We start from the raw sequence: 20,944 nt of genomic DNA on the forward strand, positions 1-20,944 counted from the left end.
AAAGGCTGAAAAATTACCTGTTGGGTACAGTGTTCACTATTTGAGTGATAGGTACAGTAGAAGCCCAACCCCCATTATGCAATATATCTATGTAATTTTAAAATAAAAATTTAAAATGTCAGTAATAACACAGTATTTTTGATGAAAAATGGGCAGATGACATGAATATGCAATTTCAAATGCAAAAATTGAAGTAGCAATGAAACCCATTTTTAAAATTCCACCTCAGATAGGTAATGAATTGTAAATTTAAATGCCTTTGCTATATAATTGGTTATTTTTTTAAGTGTATGCATATGGTTCTTCTCCTAAATGAAGCGGGAGATATTGCACTGTATAAATTCTGTCATTTTCGTATGTGGTAAAGTTTCCAATTCCTTCCCCACATCTCCTCTCTGTCCCTTTCACCCCCAGAGGACCCAGATATTTTGGACAGCAGAGTCTTACATCATTTGTCACCATTGATGCTCAACAGTTGAATGCAGGCAGTAATAGATGCAAGTGCAGCTACTTATTAAGCACTTTTCCTTTTAAAGGTGAAATAGAATATCTGTAATTATGTATTAGAGTCTAGAAAAAGTTGGTTCAATTCAGCAGAAACATTTATTGAACAATTACTCTTATGTGCCATGTACCTTGATCTATAGTGAGGATAAAAAGATACGAACTTTGCTTTCAAGTAACTCATTAATCTTATTTGTGTCTTTATGCATTAATTTCTCCAGTTTTATAGTTTTATTTTTAAAGAAGCAGGTAATCTGTTTTGTGAAAATTTATTCCAGGCCTCCATTTGTTATTCACATACTGTACAGTTCACCTGTTTAAAATGTACAGTTCAGTGGTTCACAGAGCTATGCAACCATTACAGCAGGCCATATTAGAATATTTTCATTATCCCCAAAAGAAACTGTCTACTCATTAGCAGTCATTGCCCATTCCTCCTTTCCCCATTCCTTGGCAACCACTAACCTACATTTTGTCTCTGTAACGGAATGATACATTTTTAATAAATGGAATCATATATTATTCAGTCTTTTGTGACTAGCTTCTTTCACTTAGCGTGTTTTCAAAGCTCATTCATGTGGCAGCATGTATTACTACTTTTTCTTTTATGGTAAATACAATTCTATTGTATCGGTATACTGTATTTTATTCATCCATTCATCAGTCAATAGGCATTTGGGTTGTTTCTACCTTTTGTCTATTTTGAATAATACTGCTATGAATATTCATGTATATGTTTTTGTGTGACTATATGTTTCATCTGTTTTTGGCATATATATACCTAAGAGTAGAATTGCTGGGTTATATGGTAACACTATGTAAGCCCGTTGAGGAAATGCCAGATAGTTTTCCAAAGAGGTGCAACATTTTGCATTTCCAACAGCAGTGTATGAGATTTCTAATTTCTCCACATTCTCAACACTTGATCTATCTTTTTGATTATAGCCATCCTAATGGGTATAATGTAGTATCTCACTGTGGCTTTGATTTGCAGTTCTCTAATGTCTAAGAATATTGAGCATGTATTCATGTGCTTTATTGGCCATTTGTATAAGCAATTTTGAATCTTTCTGATCATTGTTTTATAGTCACTTCTACCTCTGATAACATCCTGGAAATGTTCTCTACTTTAAAGGATTGCTGTCATTAAATTTTCTCACCTGGATAATTCAGGATAATCTCAAGGTATTTAACCTTAATCCCATCTGTAAAGTCCCTTTTATCAAGTAAGGCAGTATGTTCACAGGTTCTGGATATTAGGCCATCTTTGGGGACCAGTTTTCTTTCTATCACACTATCTTAACAATATTAAGTCTTTTAATCCATCAACATGAGATCTTTTTATTTATTTAGAATGTCTTTAATTTCTTTTAATGATGTTTCATATTTTTGTGTATATCATGTACCTTAAAAATTGTCCTTAAGTATTTGATTCTTTTTGAGCAACCTTAAATGGAATTATATTCTTACTTCCTTTCATTTTTATATTGTTTCATTTTGTTTTGTTCATCGTTATAATATATAAATGTAATTTATTTTTACATATGAATCTTGTGTCTTGCAACCTTGCTCAACTTGTTTATTGTTCTAATAGATTTTTTAATGGATTTCTTAGAATATTCTGTATTTATGATCATGTCGTCTATCAATAGAGATAGTTTTACTTCTTTCTTTTCAATTCTCATGCCTTTTATTTCTTTCTCCTGCCTACTATCCTGGCTAGAATTTTCAATGTATTGTTTAATCAAAGTGGTTAGAGCAGACATCCTTGTTTTCTTTCTGATGGTAGTGGGAAAGTATTTAGTCTTTCACCATTAAGTGTGATGTTACTGTAGATTATTCGTTAGTGCCCTTTATCCTGTTTAGGAAGCTCCCTTTTCTTCCTAATTTGTTGAGTGTTTTTGCCACAAAAGGGTATTGGATTTTATCAAATGCCTTTTTCTGACTCAATTGAGATGATAATGTGTTCTTTAAATAATAGCATAATTGAGGTATAATTCACATATCTTAAAATTCATTATTTTAAAGTATACAATTCAATGATTTTAAATATAGTCACAGAGTGTACAACGATCACCGCTGCGTAATTTGAGAACATTTTCATCACCCTCCAAAAACCCCTGTACCCATTAACAGTCACTCCTCATTACCCCTTCCTTCCAACCCCTGGGAATCACTAACATACTTTCTGTCTATGGATTTGCCTGTTCTGGATATTTCATAGAAATAGAATTTCACAATATGAGACTTTATTTTTTTTTTTTTGGTCTGACTTCTTTCATTTAGCATAATGTTTTCAAGATTCATCCATGTTTTAGCGTATATCAGTACTTAATTCTTCCGATTTCAGGATGGCTCTTTTCAGCTTTCTTTTTCCCTGGTTATCTCTGATAAACTAACCAACTTACACCCTAAATTGTTATACTCATAAAGCTACCTGCTTCCTCTTGATTGTTTACCACCCAAATCTCCATTTTATAGAGTAAGGTTTTGGGCTTGCATGTCTTCACACTGTTTCAAATGAAGTCAGATCTTTTGGGGATGGCTTAAGAGCTCTCTGTTCTCATGAATGGGCTTTATCCCTGAGCAGAATTGTTCAGCCAGTGCTTTGGGTCCTGGGCAGTGACATTAGCCACTGGTCTTCTTGCTTACCTCTTCAGGCGTGGACCTTTACCCTGCAAGTGAACTGGGGTGGGACAATCAGGGTGAGGGTGATTGGGGCCTCAGTATTCTCCGCCTTCTCTGCTTTGGGTAGAACCTCCACCTGTGAGTAAAGGAAGGGAGCCCCTGAACTCTTAGGTGTACTGAACAGGAATTTCACCCTTTCATCTCTGTGTTGGAGGTGGTAAGAAATGTTGGCTACCTGTCCCTCCCATTGGGATACTCTATTCCTTGGTTGGGAGCTGGGGCAGAGGGAGTCCAGTTTTGGCCACCCCTCTCTGGAGAGTAGCTTCCATCAAGGTGAGCAAGGGGATGGTGGAAGGAAAGGAGTGTTTTGTGGCTCATATGCCATAGGCTGTCATTGTTAGATTACTGAGGTTTAGCAGATTTTCTTGAATAAATGTTTCTTCATTTGCTATGGGATCTTAGAACGATATTCAGCCATTTCCAATTTTTTAAAAAATGCTTTTTGCTGGCTATGGATTTACTTGGGAATGGGTCCATGAGACTTTTATGCTGCAGTTCTGGAAGTGGATCCCCCGTCTTAGGACTACTTTTTCAGTAAAGTAGAATTTCATTGTTATGATGGTGCTAGAAGACTGGCTATACTAAAGTAGTACCAAAGAAGTTTTTTTTTTTTTTTTTTTATTTTTATTTTTTAAACCAAGCTTTTACTCTGTCTTATTGATTAGGTTTCAGAATACCTGCTTTTCCTTGCTTTGTTTTTATTTCTCCATATTAATGAACCTTGTTATAATGGTGTTTTACTTTGAAACATTATTTTTACTGACATATTTTTCTGCTTTTGTGTGTGTGTTTATTTTAGGTTTGGCTCCAGCAGCTACTGTTGGTACCACCACTAGTTCAAGTACCATGCAGTTTACCTCATTATCAAATGTTTTCACCTCCATTGCTGGTGTTGGGCTCTCATGTAAGTTACCAATTCCAAAGAAATACTGTTATTTCGCATGAGGCTACCTTACTCAATTTGCCAGGATAAGCTACAGATCTCTAGTATCTCAGAAATTATCATTATTCTTGAACTCATTTATAATTGCTGATATCAGTAGTAGCTTTGCTTAAGAACCTAATTGCCATGGCTTTAGCTGTTAATTTTTTTTTTGTATTAACATGGTTATTATAGCTTAAAATGCTAACTTTAAGCATATAATTTATTAATATTGTGTTATTTTGAAAAAACTTCTTTAAGTTGTTAACAATACACAGAGTGGGAATTTTGCCAAATATGTCTGAAGGGAAGAAGCTCTTATTATCCATGTGACTAAGATAAAATGGGAAATAATATTGGAGCCTTGATGTAGTATATTTTTCAATATCGACCTGGTTTGTGGTCCTTACATTTTACTGATCAGAAGTGGAACATGACCAAGGACCAGCTGTAGTTTTGGGGTTCTGATTGACATTGTGTGGTGTCTTGTGACCTCTCCCCCTGAAGAGGACTATCTAGCTGAGTGCTTTCAGCTGAGAGGTGAGATATTATCTTGTAACCCCAACTTCTTGGTTACACATTTTCCATTAGTATAGTAATAGCAAATGTTGAAAATATTAAATTCAGGCCAGGCTCAGGGCTCATTGTCTATAATCCCAGCACTTTGGGAGGCTGTGGCGGGCAGATTTCTTGAGCCTAGGAGTTTGAGACCAGCTTGGACAACATGACGAAACACTGTCTCTACAGAAAATAATAAAAAATTGCCAGACATAGTGATGCATGCCTGTAGTCCCAGCTACTGGGGAGGCTGAGGTGGGAGGATTGCTTGAGCCCAGGAGGTCAAGGCTGCAGTGAGCCAAAATTGCACCACTGCACTCCAGCCTGGGTGACAGAGTAAAACCCTGTCTCAAAAAAAAAAAAAAAAAAAAATTAAATTAAATTAAAAAGAAAGAAAGAAAGAAAAGAAAATACTGAATTTTGTGTGCCTTAGGCAATTCTTTCTTACAGATCTCTATAAACTGACTTATTTCAAGGTATCTTCTTTACAATGTCATAGTGTTCATCATTAAATTTTGTTGTATTGTAATCCTAGCTGTAATAGCCCCTCCCCCCAGCTCTATGATAGTAAGATTGTCTCCATTTCTGGGAATATAGCCAGAAAATGCTTGATGCTTAACTGAGAATGAATAGTGCTCAATTAACCATCACCATCCTCTTCTGCTATTGGCGTAGTTAGGCATTAGTTAAGATTGGTTATGACAGGAGTTACATAGCACTTAGATTTCAGTTTTGAGACATGACTATGATTCTGGAATCCTTTTGATATATGTAAACAGTATCCTTCTCAACTATGATAGAGTTCATGAATGTGACCATGTCCAAGGTTTGGAGTTAAAATTATTGAGTTAATTCCATGTTCAGTCAAAAAGTTGCTCTCTGACTTTTGACAGGTTCCCCCACTTTTCTTCTTCTGATGTCCTTGCCTACATAATGAAAAGATATCGGGACCACGATATTTTTTAATTAACTTTAAGGAATTATAACTTACAGATCATAAAGTTAACTTACTTTAAGTATGCAATCCAATGATTTTAGTAAGTTTACTGAATTGTATAACCATCACCATATTTAGTTTTAGGATATTTCCATCATTCCAATAAGATCCCTCAGCCACAGACAACTGCTTTCCATCTCCATAGATTTGCCTTTTTTGGACATTTCATATAAATGGATTGACCATGGTGTTTTGAAGTTTAACCAAAGGTTTCTAAAGGATTCTTCAGATGAAAAAGACTATATAAATTTCTCACTGTTTTTGCAATAATGGGTAATAGTTAATATTATGTTGTTCTCTGCAGTTGGTGCTCCAACAATTTCAGCAAGAACACTTGGTATTATAACTTTGGGATTTGCATTAAAATTTTCTGGAGCAGGTGGAGCAGCTCTTACTGCAGTTAGTAAGATTTTAGAATTATTGGAATGTCTTGGGACTCTTGTTGGAAATGTGCTTCATAACAAGTAGTAAGTGGTCCGTTGGGGGGAAATGGGGGAGGGACAGGGGGGTGGGAAGGTGGGAAGAGATAGCATGGGGAGAAATGACAGATACAGGTGAGGGGACGGAAGGCAGAAAACCACACTGTCATGTGTGTACCTATGCAACAATCTTGCATGTTCTTCACATGTACCCCAAAACCTAAAATGCAATAAAAAAAGAAAAAAAAATTATATTATATGCAGAAAAAAAAAAACCTGATTGCCAAAGAGTAGAATGAGACAGTTGATATCGATGATGTTACTTCTTTGAGATGACTACAGGCAAAAAAGCTGCCAAATTCTTGTCAACCATGAAACTTAAGCATTTTTGTTATTGATCACGGTGTTTAGCCGGTTGAGATTAATGAAGATTTGTTGTTTTTCTTTTTTTCTAAAAGTTAGTTTAAGTTTTGACCTCTATTAAAATTGACCCTCTTCAAAGTTGAGTACAGGAGTTTCCCTAGACCTATTCTAAATTTGTTTCTGCCAGTTAGGAGCTAGTTAAGTTGTGGTTATCCATTGCCCATAGCAATTGTGAACTAGATGGTAAGGGGTCATATACGTAAACCTATCTTTTAAGTCAGACTCAGTTTTGGAGAAGACTTGTTTGTTTTTACTTTAAAAAGTTTACTTAGGGATGAAATGAATCTTTCTTTAATCTGGCTTAAAAGTCAATCCCTTTTAAACTTAAAATAATTATTCCTAAACAGAGATGTAAAACATCTCTTTCTTTTTTTTTTTTTTTCTAAGATACACTCTCACTTTGTCACCCAGGTTAGAGTGCAGTGATGTGATTATAGCTGACTGCAGCCTAATCTCCTGGATTCAAGTGATCCTCCCACCTGGGACTGTAGGCATGTACCACTGTAGCCAACTGATTTTTTTTTTTTTTTTTCAGTAGAGACGATGTCTCACTGCGTTGTCCAGACTGGTCTCAAACTCATGGGTTCGAGTGATCCTCCCACCTCAGCCTCCTGAATACCTGGGACTACAGGCGTGTACCACCATGCCTGGCTGATTTTTTTTTTTTTTTTTTTTTTTTTAGTAGAGATGAGGTCTCACTACATTGTCCAGGCTGGTCTCAAATTCCTGGGCTCAAGCTATCCTTCCACCTTGTCCTCCCAAAAAGTTCAGATTGTAGGCATGAGCCACCACACCTGGCCTCATCTCTTTATTTCTTCTTTTACGTAACTATCTGAGTTACTACTGTTTAGTAGGCTAACTGGCCAACATATGAGACGTGTGAAGGGTATGTCATAAGAATATTGCAAGTTACCATATTTGCAAAAAATGTAGCACATTGTTTTCCTGAAAAATAATGGAAAAAAAAACCCCTGATTCTTTTAGTCATGGGTTGAATCACTGAAATAGGAATTGGCAGGCTCTTTCATGACTCTGTCATACCCGGCCCTTTTCTATATGTCTCAAATTCCTTCCTACAAATATTACTTTTGCCACTAGCCCATCCCTTAGCACCATAATATGGTTTGGCTGTATCCTCAGCCAAATCTCATCTTGAATTGTAGCTTCCATAATTCCCACATGTTGTGGGAGGGACCTGGTGGGAGATAATTGAATTAATGGGGATAGGTCTTTCTCATCCCTGTGGATCTTTCTCAACCCAAATTTGGGATTTTTTTCCTCTACTTACCTTTCTTTCTCTTCAAGTGTATTTGCTTATTCAGATTCTTTATCTCACTAAGCAGTCTTGCAGAGCAGCTTTCAAGCATCTGTATCTGCAAATTTACAGCCATTTGGGATTACTCTGTGCCCTAGGTATAATCAGCAAATTTTTTATTTTATAGTCTGGGAAGGTGTTGATGTCCATTCCCAGTATCGAATAAGATGCAGAATTGTTGATCAGGGACAGGATAGGAAAATTGGATAGTAGGATATTTTAAGGGATATTTTCATTATTATATGTAATGATTTTTAAGACTATCAGAATGAGATTTATTGAAATGTGAGTTCAAATTTGGTATGTAGTTTTTTTGTATTAGTTTTAGAACCATATTTCCCTTTTACTACACAGATAATATGGTATTGAGTGTATTAACTGGTTAAAACCAAAGTTGTAATTTGCAAAATCAGACTGTGATAGAACTTTCAAACCCATTCCTTTTTTTGGTATTAATTGAAATATTATTATTTGAATATGCCAGAGTTAATTTATGCCTTTAAAAATTGCATGAAAAATAACAAAAATAAAACTGTATAAAACGTTACAACAATCATACCATTTTAAAATGACTCAGGATTCCTTTATGTTTGGGCTGCTTATATGTAAAAACAATACATACATGCATGTATACATATCACTACCTCTAGAGAGAACAGTTTGCTTATCTATCTAGACTTCTTTCTAAGCATATATGAACATTCTTTAAATTTGTTTTACAAAAATGGTACCATACTCTGTGTATGTGTGTGTGTATACACATTCTTAGAATTTGCTGTTTCCTCCTGAGTATACATCTTTTTTTATTTTTTTGAGACAGAATCTCACTCTATCACCCACTTAGCCTCTCGAGTACCTCAATCACAGGTGTGTGCCACCACATCTGGCTGATTTTTGTATTTTTCATAGAGACGGGGTTTCACCATATAGGCCAGGCTTGTCTCGAACTTTTGAGCTCCAGTGATCTGACTGCTTCTGCCTCCCAAACTGCTGGGATTGCAGGTGTGAGCCACCATGCCTGGCCAATTATACATCTTAGAATATCTATCCATGTTACAAAATACAGATTACTTTATTAGAAAACCATCTTTGGGTAAAGATACTCTCCTTTACAAGAAGGGGTCATTAAAAAAATTTTTTTTTCTGTCTTGAATGTAGTAGTTACTCAGCGTTTGGGTGAATTAATCACTAAAGGGAGTCTATTGGTATTATCATTAATTTTTAACATTTCTGGGGAAAGATTTCCTTTCAGATAAGATTTTTGTTCTCAGATGAATAAAATGATTACTTATGGTTATAAAGAATATCACACAAGATCCAATCTGTAATCTCTCCATTGTTCTAACCATAATGACTCCTGGGCTTTGTGATTGGGCATGTTCTTCCTCTGTGGTGCACATTTCACCCTGAGAAGGGCTAACATAAAGAATGGGGAATTATCATAAGAACTTTTGTGGCCAAAAAGGAAATGGAGTCTTGTGAAATTCTAGTAAAGTCATTGACATGACACACTTACCTCAAGGAAATTCGACCTTAAGAATTATTAAGGCAGTTTTAGTGACCCCCTAAATCAAATATTGCATAAGCGTAATTTGGTTATTCTCTCTTTGTCTACTTTTTCTTTTTTTAAAACTTCTCATTGGTTTCCTTATCTCTTTCTCTACCTTTCTGTTTTACCTTATTCTTAATTTTGACTTGCTCATGGTCCCTTACTTCTACTTCATGTCCTTCCTCTGTCAGTCCTTTCAAGTCTCTCTGTCTATAGTTGGATTCCTTTTATACTTTTGGAAATGTTTCCCAGTACCTGCCTAGAAGCAGATTTTTTTTCCATATTGCTACATTTTTGGAAATGAAATTCTGACTCATCTGAATCCTGTTTGGCTAGAGCTTTTTGTGCCAGACCCTCAGGTGGGCTGCTAGTAGTACACTGGATGGCTTCCCATCCTTCACTTGGCCATCCTGCCCAATCAACTGTGAACCAGGAACAAAAAGGACAGAGTTCTCTGGACAAGTAATGGGTATTTGAGCTTGTTCCCTCAGCAGGAGTGTTCCCTCAGGCTAACCTCCCTCAGAGTAGTCAGTGCTTGTAGCAAGCAGGCACCATGGTTTACGCATTTATCTAGTGTGGCCATTAACCTGAAAATATTGCTAATTGGGAAAGCAGGTTAACATGAAACAAGCAATCACGTACGTTATATTTTCATAACAGATTTCTTGTTACAGAAGTGGCATTTACTAGTTGTAAGAACATTTGAAAATACAGAGAACCAAAAAGAAGAAAATAAAACCTTCCCAGCTCCCTACCAGCCACAATTTTCTCTGCATTGTTCATTAAGTGCTCAGTGTGTAATAATAACCACAAGTGCTACAGAGGTTCAGAAAACCAAAAGAAAATTATAAGTAGGAGAGAAGTGGGTGATAAATATGGGGAACAAAGAATTTGAGTCAAGCCATGAAGTATGCTTAGGATTTTATCTATGGAGAGCAGGACATTCTAATAGAGGTGTAACCGAAAAAGACACATAGGAAAGAGGTCTTGGCTGTAGATAAAACTTTGAGAGGCTTTTTCCTAGGGTTTGCAAAAATGTATGCCTAGTATTGGCTGTGGTACAGAGAAATAGGCACTCTTTCCTATTGATAGGAACATAAATTGGTGAAATCATTTAGATAGGGCAATTTGGCAAGTTGTGTTAAAATTTAGAGCATGCTGACACTTTGATCTATAAATTTTATTTCTAGGAACTAATTACACAGGTACAGTCATGTAAGTATGCAAAGATATAGATTTACAGAGATCTTTTATAAATTGCAGTTATTCTTTTCTTGAAAGTTTAGTAAAACTTACCAGCAATAGCATCTGGGACTAGAATTTTCTTTATTAGAAGAATTTTGAGGATTGATTTGATTTCTTTCATAGTTGTTGGGCTGGTTACAAGTTTTATTTTTCTATGAATTTATCCATGAGTTTTAGTTTTCAGCTGGAAAGTTAATCCAGGTACCTGGCCTGCCTTATATTATTTCATATTACAACAGTGTTGAGTTCAAATCCACAACTTTGAGTTCAAATTTGTATGTTTAGAAATGCCTCCATAATTTTAAATCTGAATCATCATGGCTTAAATAAAACAAATTTCTCATTTCTTACTAACGTTATACACTTTATTTTCCAGTTACAACTTCAACGACTGCCACCACCACAGTCACCACCACCACTGCTACCACAGTCACCAGTGGCTTTACTATGAACCAACAACTGTCATCAGGAGGGTTTGAAAACCTTATACCTTATACTTCAACTGTTAGGTAAGCCTATTTATTTGAAAATTTGTATGTGTTTTATTTTATTTATCATGTACAAGACATTTGCTTGGATAGCTTTAGAATATTTTAAAGTTAGCTACGTGACCGAGTTGAGGGAGCAGTTAGAGAAAGATTTCTGTAACTTAGAAAGTTGAACAACCAACAGCACACCTTTGCCTTCTGAATATCGTTATAATATAATCATTACTATTACTAATAATAGCTACCACTTATTATGTAATTACTTATGTTTAGCAAGATGACAGTGCATTACAAGCATCATGTCATTTATCCTCACAGTAACCCTGTGTGGTAGACACTATTTTCATTCCCATTTTATAGATGAGAAAACAAGAGCATTTAGAGATTTTGTAATCTGCTCATAATTGCATACTTGTTAATGGTTGAGTCAGGATTAAAATTCAGACAGTCAAGTTCTAGAGCCTGTATACTATGCTTCTCTCTAGTGTTTGTTCATTTTTTAAATTAAACTTTTTATTTTGAGATAATTGTAGAGTCACATGTGTATGTAAGAAATAATACACAACATTCTGTATGGTCTTTTTATCATTTCATCCAATGATAACATCTTAACAGTACTATAGTATAATATCACAACCAAGATATTAATATTGCTACAGTCAAATACAGAACAGTTCTATCACTACAAGGATTCCTCCTGTTGCCCTTGTATAGCCACACCCACTCTCCTCCTTTCCTTGACTCTGAGCAACAATTAATCTGTTCTCTATTTCTATAATCTTGACATTTCAAGAATGTTGTACAGATAGAGTCATACATATGTGACTTTTGGGGACTGGATTTTTAAATTCAGCATAATTCCTTCTGATCCACCCAAGTTGTCACATGCATCAATAGTTTGTTCTTTTTTATTTCTGAGTAGTATTCCATGGCATTGTGGATGCACAATGGTTTATTTAATCATTCATCTGTTGATGGACATATAGGTTGTTTCCAGTTTTTTGGATATTATGAAAAAAGCTGACATGAACATTAGTGTACTGGCTTTTTAGGAATATAAGTCTCATTCCTCTGGGATAAATGCCTAGGAGTGCAGTTGTTGGGTGATGTGGTAGTTACATGTTGTTTTTTTGTTTTGTTTTGCTTTTTTAAGAAACTGTCAAGTTCTTTTCCAGAGTACTGTGCCATTTTACATGCCCACTAGCAATGTATGGGTGATTCAGATTGTCTGCATTCTTGCCAGAATTTGGTGTTGTCACTACTTTTTATTTTAGTCCTTCTGACAGATGTGAAGTGATATCTCATTGTGGTTTTAATTTGCATTTCCCTGATGACTAATGATGTTGAACATCTTTTCACATGTTTATTTGCCATCAGTGGATCCTCTTTGGTGAAATGTCTATTCATATCTTTTGTCCATTTTCTACTTGGATTATTTGATTTTTTTACTGTTTGGTCTGGAGAGTTTGTTATATACTCTAGATACCAGTCTTTTGTCAGATATGTGGCTTGTAAGTATGTTCTTTAACTGTGTGACTTGGTTTTTTTATCCTCTTAACAGGATCCTTTTGCTGAATAAAAACTTTTAATTGATGAGTTATAATTTATCACATTTTCATTTAATGAGTTATGCTTTTGGTGTCAATTATAATAACTCTTTTATTAGCCCTAGATCCCAAAGATTTTCTTCTATTTTTTTCTAAAAGTTTAATAGTTTCACATTTTACATTTAAGCTTGTGATCCATTTTGAGTCAATTTTTATATAAGGTGTGAAGTTTAGGTCAAGATTATTATTTTTTTGTCTGTGGATGTCGAGTTTTTCCAGCATCATTTATTGAAAGGCTGTCTTCCCCCTGAATTGCTTTTGCACCTTTGTCAAAAATCAATTTGTGTCAAATGCTTTCTCAGCCTCAATTGATGCAGTCTTTTAAGATTTTTTTCTTTATCTTGGTGAAGTGGTGGATTACACTGATTGATTTTCAGATGTTCAACCAGCCCTGCATATGAGAAATAAATCCCACTTGATCATGGTGTATAATTTTTGATACATTTTTTAAAATTTGGTTTCCTGGTACTATAAGGACTTCTGTATCTAAGTTCATGAGAGCTAATAGTCTGTAGTTTTCTTCTTTTTTTATGTCTCTAGTTTTGATATCAGGGTAATACTGGCTCTATAAAAATGATCTGGAAAGCATTCTGTTTTCTGTTTTCTAAAAGAAATAATGTAAAATTTGTGTAAATTCATAAAATGTTGGCAGAATTCTCTAGTGAAACCTTCTGGGTTTGTGTCTTTCTTTTAAAGGGGCATTTATTTATTTATTTATTGGGAAGGAGTCTCACTTTGTCTCCTAGGCTGAAGTACAGTGTTGAGATCTTAGCTCACTGCATCCTCCACCTCCCAGGTTCAAGTGATTCTGCTGCCTCAGCTGAGGCCTCCTGAGTAGTTGAGATTACAGGTGCCCACCACCACATCTGGCTAATTTTTATATTTTTAGTAGAGGCAGGTTTCACCATGTTGGCGAGGCTGGACTCGAACTCCTGACCTCAAGTGATCTGCCCGCCTCGGCCTCCCAAAGTGCTGGGATTATAGGCATGAGCCACCATGCCTGGCTAAAGGGGCTTTTAGGCTAAAGGGGCTTTTAAATTACAAATCAATTTATTTAATGGTTCTAGAACTATTCAGGTTATCTAGTTCATCTTTGATGAATGTATGGTTTTTAAAGAATTGGTTCATTTTTTATGTTGTTAAATGTATGAGTATAAAATTGTTCATATTCCATTATTGTCCTTTTAATGGTTGTAGGGATATTCTGTTTCATTTCTGGTATTAGTAGTTTGTGTCTTTCTTTTATCAATTTTAATGATCTTTTCCCAAAGAGCCAGCTTTTGTTTAATTGATTAGTCTCTATTCTTTTCATGTTTTCAATTTCACCGATATCTATTATTTCCTTCCTTCTGGTTGCACTGGGTTCATTTTACTCTTTTTCCAGTTTGTTGATGTGTGAACTCAGACTGTTGATTTGAGACTTTTTCCAAAGTACACATTTATTGCTATAAATATCCCACTCAATACTTGCTTAACTGTGACCTACATATTATCTTATGTTGTGATTTCATTCAGCTCTGTATACTTTTTAAGCTTCCTTTGTGAATTCCTCTGACTAATTTATTATTTAAAAGTGTGTTGTTTAATATCCAAGTGTTTGGAGATGATGTTGTTGTTTTTTTCTGTATTGATCTCTAGTTTGATGCCATTGTGATGTCAGAATATGCTTTCTATGATTTCAGTTCTTTTATATTTATTTAGATTTGTTTTGTGGGTGAGGATACAGTCTGTCTTGATGAATGTTCCATGGACATTTGAAAATTGTGTTTTCTGCCGTAGGGTGGAAAGTTCTACTTATGTAAATTAGATACTATTGCTTCACTGTAATTTCAGATTCTGTATTATTGGAGTCTGTCTAGTAGATTTTTCAGTTGTGGAGAGTGGCTTTTTGAAGTTCCTGCCTTTAATTATGGATTTATCTATTTCTCCCTTTAGCTCTATCAGTTTTTATTTTATGTATTTTGAGGCTTTCTTGTTTGCTTGCTTACACATTTAGGATTGTTAGCCTTCCTGGTGCCTTGATTCCTTTATCACTGTGTAATGTCTCTCTTTGGTTCTAGTAATTTTCTTTGCTCTGTACTCCACTTTATCACTTTATCTGATATTAATATAGCTATTTCTTTCTTTCTTTTCTTTTCTTTTTTTTTTTTTTTTTTTTTTTTTTTTTTGAGACAGAGTCTCCCTCTGTCGGCAGGCTGGAGTGCAGTGGTGCAATCTCAGCTCACTGCAACCTCTGCCTGCCGGGTTCAAGCAATTCTCCTGTCTCAGCCTCCTGAGTAGCTGGGACTGCAGGCATGCGTCACCATGCCCAGCAAATTTTTGTATTTTTTAGTAGAGATGGGGTTTCACCATATTGGCCAAGATGGTCTTGATCTCTTGACCTCATGATCCACCCACCTCGGCCTTGCAAAGGAGGCCTCCAAAAATCACGCCTAGGATTACAAGCGTAAGCCGCTGCGTCTAGCCACTATTTCTTTTTCAGAAATGAACCTTGCATGCTACATTCTTTTCATTCTTTTACTTTCAAATGATCTATTAATATATCCTTGTATTTGAAGTGAATTTCTTATAAACAGTATATTGTTCATTTTTTATTCACTCTTCCAGTCTCTGTATTTTAATTGGTATATTTAGCACATTTATATTTAAGGTAATTATTCTGCCATTTTATTTGTTTGTTGCCTTTAATTTTTGTTCTTCTCTTTTTTTTTTAACCCTTCTGTAGGTGGTTTGAATATTGGGGGGGGGTAATCTTGTTCTGTTTATAGTGTTTTTAAATACAGTATTTTGTATAGCTTTATTACTGATTGCTCTAGGTATTACAGATACATGCATTACTTACAGCAGTGTAGCCATACCAACGTTTTACCACTTTGGGTGAAGTGTAAAAACCTTAATTCCATTTAATTCCTTTTGCCCTTCTTAGCTTTTAAGTATGGTTATCTCAGCCATTTCTTCTGTGTAATTGACTATCACATCACATGGGGTTATAATTTTTACTTCAGCCATCAAATAATTTAAGAAACGCACGAGAAGTAGAATAGTATATTTACTCCTGTCTATACCCATTTGATAATCCTTCCTTTATATCAGGGGTCCTTGACCCCTGGGCCAAAGACCAGTACTGATTTGTAGCCTGTTAGGAACCTGACCACACAGCAAGAGGTGAGCAGCAGGTAAGCATGCATTATTACTGCCTGAGCTCAGCCTCCTGTCAGGTCAGATACTAGACTCTCATAGAAGCACGAATCCTATAGTAAACTGCACACGCAAGGCATCTAGATTGTGTGCTTCTTATGAGAATCTAATGCCTGATGATTCTCCCCCAGGCCCCTCCCACTGTCTGTGGAAAAATTGTCTCCCACAAAACCAGTTCCTCATGCCAAAAAGGTTGGGGATCGCTGCTTTATATGATGTTTGAAGTCTTCTGTTTTCATTTCCTTTCTGTTTAACTAATCTTCAAGGGTAGGTGTGCTAGCAATGAATGATCTTTTTGTTGTTGTTGTTACAGAGTTGCTTGTATTTCAATTTTTTTTTTTTAAATTGCAATTTAGGTTGTGGGGTACATGTGAAGAACATGCAAGATTGTTGCATAGGTACACACATGGCAGTGTGATTTGCTGCCTTCCTCTCCATCACCTATATCTGGCATTTTCTCCCCATGCTATCTCTCCCCAACTCTCCACCCTCCACTGTCCCTCCCCTATTTCCCCCCAACGGACCCCAGCGTGTGATGCTCCCCTCCCTGTGTCCATGTGTTCTCATTGTTCAACACTCACCTATGAGTGAGAACATGCGGTGTTTGGTTTTCTGTTCTTGTGTCAGTTTGCTGAGAATCTTGATTTGACTTTGTGTGAGAATACCTTTATCTCCCCCTTCATTTCTGAAGGACATTTTCACAAGATACAGAAGTCATTGTTGACAGTTTTTTTTTTATTCAGTTCTTGAAGAATGTTGTGTTAATTTATTCTAGCCTCCATGGTTTTAGATGGGAAATCTGCTGTCATCTAAACTGATATTCCCTTTTAAGTAATGCATTTTTTCTTTCTGGTTGCTTTCAAGATTTTTTTCTTTGTCTGTAGTTTTCAGAAGTTTAATTATTTTGTGTCTTAGCATAGATTTAAGTTATTCTGTTTGGGGTTTGTCCAGCTTCTTGAATCTATGAGTTTGTATCTTTTGACGAATTTTGAGAGTTTTCAATCTTTATTTTTTTGAAGACTTTTTTAGTCCCATTCTCTCTTTCCTCTCTTTCTGATACTATTATTATACAAATGTTACCTCTTTTATTATTGTCCTCCAAGTCCTTGAGACTTTTTTTTCATTTGCTTCTGCGAATTTTTTCTTTGTTTTTCTGTAAATGCTATTTGTCATCAAGTGTTCTGATTCTGTCCTCTGTTGACTTCATTCTCTTATAAAACTCCTTAGGTATGCCTATTATTTTGGTTATTTTACTTTTCAGTTCTATATTTTTCATTTGGTTGTTTTTCATAATTTCTATTTCTTTGCTGAGATTTTCTATTTTTTCATTTGTTTAAAGAAAATTTGAAATGGCTTGTTTGAGGCTTTTTTTTTATGGTAGCTTTAAAGTTCTTTTCAGCTAATTCCAATATCTGATACTTCTCAGTGGTGGCACCTATTGATTGTCTTTCCTCTTTCAAGTTGTGGGTTTTCTGGGTTTTCATATGATGGGTAATATTTAAAATTTTATCCTGGACATTTTGTCTATTATGTTAGGAAAGTTTAGGTCCTATTTCCATCTTTTTTTTTCATCAAGCATCTCTTTATTGACATGTAGTACAAGGGGTGGGTGTGTTTGTATGTTCAGCTTCCCCCTGGATGTTACCCACACTACTCCAGCAAAAGTGGAGCACTTATTCATGCTGTCTTAATGAAGATGGATGGTATGGAAACTCTGCTCCCTGCTTAGCCCCACTGACTCATCCCTCATGAAAGGTGAACACAGCATGCTACGACTTTATTGCCAGGTTCAGCTCCTGGCTGGGCCCTGGAGCCCCCAGATCAAGGGGAAGTGGAGTGCTGACTCATACTGCTTATTTGCTGCAGGTGGAGGCAGAATTTCAGCTTCCTGTTGGCCCACTGATACAAGGGAGGGAAGAAGCAGGATGTCAACTACTATGCCTCATATCACTTCTTTCAGCCTCCTTGGTTGGTATGGAGGCTTATCTCTCTACCGGGCCCAACTGACACAGGCTCGTGGGAGAAAGGGGACAAAGTACTGACTAGGCATCCTTTGCTCTACCTCATTTAGTCTTGGCTTTGCCAGTGGATGTGGAGGTCAAGCTCCTCATTGAGTATTGCTGACCCCATGGGTGGTAGGAGTGGGATCCCTGCAACCCCTAACTTGAATTCCCTTGTTCAGTTGTAATGATGCTGGATGGGTATAGAGATCCAGTTCCCCACTGGGTGTCTCTGACACCCAGAGGCAAGAGGTGAAGCCTAATGGTGACTAACCCTGCCTGACTCTACCTCATTGAGCCTTGTTGCTACTAGGTAGGGATTTAGGTTCAGCTTGTCATTGGATCCCACAGAAAGAGCCCTGATAGAGGAATTGGAACTGTGCCTGTGTCTGCCAGGTAGGGAATTAATGATTACCTTCCCACTGAGCCCTGCTAACACTGCCCCAGCAGAGGAATCAGCATTGACTGGCTCTGTGGGTCAAGGGATCAAAGATCAGCTAGTTGCTGAGCCTTTTTTGTTATCACTTGGCAGGGGAATTGGGAGTTCTGCATGGTTCTGCCCAGTGGGGAATGCCCACTCTCTAGTGGATACTACTCAGACAGGGAATGGGTCACTTTGACTAAGAGCTAGGGGAGAGAGAATCCTATCTCCTTAGCTATGCTTAGCCACGCAGGAGCTTCTGTTATGCTGAACTGCAATGAGGGGAAGAGAAGGAGTAGATTATGGCACAGACTTTAGCTCTTCTTGCTATGATTTAGTAGTTTTCTTAATAAATCTTTATTTACCATATTCCCCTAGGATAATTTCAAGTGACTTTAAGGTTTTTTTTTTTTTAATCATCTTTACCAGTTATGGTTGTTTTCTTTGGGAGCAGGTATGAGAAACTCCTTACATGCTGTTTTCTTCTCAGAGTCCTCCTGTGTTTGTTCTTAAAATCTGATCACACTTTTTAAAGTATGATTATTGGATCATCCTGCATCCTTTTATGTTTTAGTGTAGTACCAACTCCTGTGATGACATATGGTCAACTGGAGGGTCTTGTAAATGAGTGGAACCTTGAGCTGGAAGATCAAGAGAAGTGCTTTCTTCTCCAGGCCACTCAGGTCAATGCTTGGGACCGTACATTGATTGAAAATGGTGAGATGGTAAGAAGATATTTTCATTAATCTACCTACATTGTACAAGTATTTACAGATGAACACAAGAGAATAGACCTGTGTTTTGTGGTTTTCTTTGTTGTTGTTTTGTTTATGTTTTTGTTTTTCGAGACAGAGTCTTGCTCTATCACCTAGGCTGGAGCACAGTGGTGCAATCACAGCTTACTACAGTCTCAATCTGCCTGATTCAAGCAATCCTCCCACTTCAGCTTCCCAAGTAGCTGGGACCACAGGGTCACACCAGCACCCCTAGCTAATTGTGTATGTGTTTTAGTAGAGATTGGATCTTACTGTATTGCCTAGTCTGGTATCAAACTCCTAGGCTCAAGTGATCCTCCTGCCTTAGCCTCCCAAAGTGCTAGGATTATAGGCATGAGCCACCATACCCAGCCCTGTGGTTAATTTTCTGTTACAATATTGGTGGGCAGCTCAAAATGTATTCCTCAGGTAATAAATACCCTGAGTGAAAGGAAATTTTTCATATTTGAAGTATGTGTGAGAAAATTAATACTGCTCTAAAATATTTATGTAAATTTAAATGTTTATATTATTGTATTCTTATTTCTCTTTATAGATTTGTATTTTACATGGAGAAGTGAACAAAGTGAAACTGGATCAGAAAAGGTAGAAACTTAGATTTCCCAGGTTGAAAGATTAAAGACCATTTTTTTATTCAGTGTTTTTTTCCTTCTGTAGTTTGTTAACTTTTTTTTTGTCCCTCCAAATTCCTTTCATCAGCCCTTTTATTAACTTATTTTATTCAGGTTGGAACAAGAATTGGATTTTATCCTGTCACAGCAGCAGGAACTAGAATTTCTGTTGACTTATTTAGAGGAGTCTATGAGTGACCAGAGTGGACTTCATTATCTGCAGCATGCAGATGAGGAGCGTGTGGAGACGTAAGTAACTGAATAAAGATCTAAGAATGGGACAGGACTTATGCATTATGAGAACATTCCAGGAACAGAGGGGAAAGGTTAAATCGGAAGGCAAGAAATACAAATCGGTAGAAAAGGACAAGCTTTTGTAGTTGACATTTATCAATTTGTTTGACTGTTTTCTGCTGATCTTTTCTAGATGCTTGTAAATGATGAAATAATTCTGGCAATTTCATTTTATAGCATTCTGTATACTGTTATTACTTTCACCCTTATGCATGTTCATTGTAACGTTTTTGTCTTTGTCAAATTTATTCTTTTTTTTTTTGAGGCGGAGTTTTGCTCTTGTTACCCAGACTGGAGTGCAATGGCGCGATCTCGGCTCACTGCAACCTCCGCCTCCTGGGTTCAGGCAATTCTCCTGCTTCAGCCTCCTGAGTAGCTGGGATTACAGGTGCATACCACCACACCTGGCTAATATTTTGTATTTTTAGTAGAGATGGAGTTTCACCATGTTGGCCAAGCTGGTCTCGAACTCTTGACCTCGTGATCCACTCTCCTCAGCCTCTCAAAGTGCTGGGATTTCAGGCGTGAGCCACTGTGCCCGGCCCAGATTTATATTGTGATGAAATATTCACCAGAATCTTCAACCATTTAGGCAACTAATTCTATGGCATAAGTACTATGCCATAGAAAGGCAGTAGTTAGCACAAATCTAATTGACTCTTTTAATTTTTATACACATTAAGATTGAAAAATCCTCTGGCCACTTTAATTCTCATAAACATATTTATTGACTGGGTCGTGTGTACATGTGTGTTTGTGTGTGTAGTTTGGGTAGAAATCTTGAGAATTTAAGTAACTGAACTTAACTGATTTGTCTTTCTTTGATTATTGTGAAGCTTATTCTCAAAACATCTTTTTTTGCCTGATGGAGTATATTTATATGAGGTTCTATTTTGAAAATTTGTGTATTCAAAATCATTGAAGACATC

General features: G+C 36.4%; 1 protein-coding gene across 2 annotated transcripts in view; it reads left to right on the top strand.

The window, feature by feature from the left end:
* NUP62CL (nucleoporin 62 C-terminal like) overlaps positions 1 to 20,944 on the top strand; it is a 70,927-nt gene that overhangs the window by 21,167 nt on the left and 28,816 nt on the right. The window contains exons 2-6 of one of the 2 annotated variants that reach the window (XM_074391546.1): positions 3,992 to 4,096; positions 10,997 to 11,129; positions 18,909 to 19,059; positions 19,646 to 19,695; positions 19,836 to 19,970. In XM_074391546.1, coding sequence (XP_074247647.1) covers positions 4,039 to 4,096; positions 10,997 to 11,129; positions 18,909 to 19,059; positions 19,646 to 19,695; positions 19,836 to 19,970 — 527 coding nt within the window. In that variant the 5' untranslated portion in view covers positions 3,992 to 4,038. The other variant, XM_074391547.1, reaches the window with a different exon arrangement.

The sequence above is a fragment of the Saimiri boliviensis genome, chromosome X (assembly GCF_048565385.1).
Source record: "Saimiri boliviensis isolate mSaiBol1 chromosome X, mSaiBol1.pri, whole genome shotgun sequence".
Taxonomy (NCBI): Eukaryota; Metazoa; Chordata; class Mammalia; order Primates; family Cebidae; genus Saimiri; species Saimiri boliviensis.